General features: G+C 50.0%; 1 protein-coding gene across 6 annotated transcripts in view; it reads left to right on the top strand.

The window, feature by feature from the left end:
• LOC144513655 (extracellular sulfatase Sulf-2-like) overlaps positions 1–2,500 on the top strand; it is a 59,821-nt gene that overhangs the window by 32,349 nt on the left and 24,972 nt on the right. For all 6 annotated transcript variants that reach the window (XM_078244824.1, XM_078244826.1, XM_078244828.1 and 3 more), the window contains exon 8: positions 2,277–2,376. In XM_078244824.1, coding sequence (XP_078100950.1) covers positions 2,277–2,376 — 100 coding nt within the window. The remainder of the gene's footprint in view (positions 1–2,276; positions 2,377–2,500) is intronic.

Raw genomic sequence — 2,500 nt, 5'->3', positions numbered from 1 at the left:
ACACACACACACACACACACACACAGAGACACACACACACATGCACACACACACACACACACACACACACACACACACACACACACACACACACACACACACACACACACACACACACACACACACACACACACACACAGAGACACACACACACACACACACACACACGCACACACACACACACACACACAGACACACAGGCACGCACACACACCTGCACACACGCGCACACACACATGCACACACACACACACACACAGGCATGCACACACACAGACACACACACACACACACACAGGCATGCACACACACAGACACACACACGCACACACAGACACACACAGACACACTAAGCCGCTGTAATCCGGCTGAAGAATGGAGCAGCCCTGAAGGATTAATCCTCCCTGATATCTGCGTGTGTGTGTGTGTGTTACTGAGTGTATTTGACGCATTTGCGATTAAAGGTAGTGTGTGCCAGTAACCTAGCGTTAGAGTATTTTCACACTTCGTTTTTTGCAGATGTTGCGGCCAGTAGCTCCCATGAACTTGGCTACATTTTTGGTTTATTTTCTCCCCCTATAACCACTACAGCCACTAGAGGGCGCCACCACTATGACAGTAAATACAGGTTGTGATTGTTGAACAAACGACTTACGGGGGCGTTTTTCAGGGGTAGACATTCAGCGTTAGCAGCCTGTTGACGTGATTGTAGCTCCACATGTCGGCTGTTTCTTTGTCCCGCTGCCTGATGCTGCTGATGGGATGTTTGCTGCGAGTGAAGCAGATGTTTCCAGCTGTGCAGTCAGGAGGAAGCTGAGCTGCGACGAAAGCGATGCTTTGGGTTATTTCTGTCTCAACGTGGACATTTAATTATGAAGCTGATGAGGAGAAACTCATTCATTATCCACGCAGAACACACTGTACCAATATCCTCTAACACGGTGTGTGTGTGTGTGTGTGTGTGTGTGTGTGTGTGTGCGCGTGTCTGTGTGTGTGTGTGTGTGTGTGTGGTGTGTGTGTGTGTGTGTGTGTGTGTGTGCGCGCGTGTCTGTGTGTGTGTGTGTGTGTGTGTGTGTGTACGGTGCAAATCCTCCATCATAACAGCAATGCTCCAAGGTCCAAACGCGCCTGGCTTTTAAAGGGAATGGGAGATGATCTCTGATTGGTTGATTGCATGTTACGCCCAAAACACACCTCTGATTAATGAAGACACTAAGAACAACCCTTTAGAACCATGACCCCGGCACACGGACCCTTTTTACTGCCGTCAAACTAGCAGAAGTGGATTAGGACGCCCTAAACACACCTGCAGCAGGCGCTTCATGCTGTGACCTCAGATCGTTGAAATAGGCCCCCAGAGTTATCCAGCAGAAAATGATGTTCTCTCCCTCTCTCTCTCCCTCCCTCTCTCTCCCTCTCTCCCCCCCTCCCAGTACTCCCAGTTATAACTACGCTCCGAACCAGGATAAGCACTGGATCATGCGTTACACCGGCCCCATGAAGCCCATCCACATGGAGTTCACCAACATGCTGCAGAGGAAACGCCTGCAGACGCTTCTGTCTGTGGGACGACAGCATGGAGAAGGTACACACACACACACACACACACACACACACACACACACACACACACACACACACACACACACACACACACACACACGAGACACACACACTCACACACACACACACACACACACACACAGCACACACACACACACACACACACAGAGACACACACACTACACACACACACACACGAGCACACACAGAGACACACACACACACTCACACAGAGACACACTCACACACACACACACACACACACACAGAGACACACACACACACACACACACACACACACACAGAGACACACACACACTCACACTCACACACACTCACACACACACACACACACAGAGACACACACACACACACTCACACACACACACACACACACACACACACACACACACACACACACACACACACACACACACACAGAGACTCACACACACACATGCACACACACACACACGCACACACACACACACACACGCACACACTGTCACACACACATACACACACATACATACACATATGCGCACACACACACGCGCACAAACACACAGACAAAAACACACACGCACACAGACACACACATACCTAAAAAGTGTCTGTCTGTCTGTCTCCCTGCCTACCTGTCTCTCTGTCTCCCTGCCTACCTGCCTACCTGTCTGTCTGCCTGTCTGCCTGTCTGTCTGTCTGTCTCTCAGCTGTATAACATGCTGGTGGAGACCGGTGAGCTGGAGAACACCTACATCATCTACACGTCTGATCACGGCTACCACATCGGCCAGTTCGGCCTCGTCAAAGGTAAGAACGTGAAGTCTGTCAGGTTACTAAGGCAACGCTGAGGCCGGGAAATTAAATATGCAAAGTTTTCTCAAGATTTTAGACTGAATGTTTTCAGTAATTTGGAGCCGTTGAAGCAGAGAGT

The sequence above is a fragment of the Sander vitreus genome, unplaced genomic scaffold (genome assembly GCF_031162955.1).
Source record: "Sander vitreus isolate 19-12246 unplaced genomic scaffold, sanVit1 ctg310_0, whole genome shotgun sequence".
Classification (NCBI taxonomy): Eukaryota; Metazoa; Chordata; class Actinopteri; order Perciformes; family Percidae; genus Sander; species Sander vitreus.
This window is presented reverse-complemented; position numbering and strand designations above follow the sequence as displayed.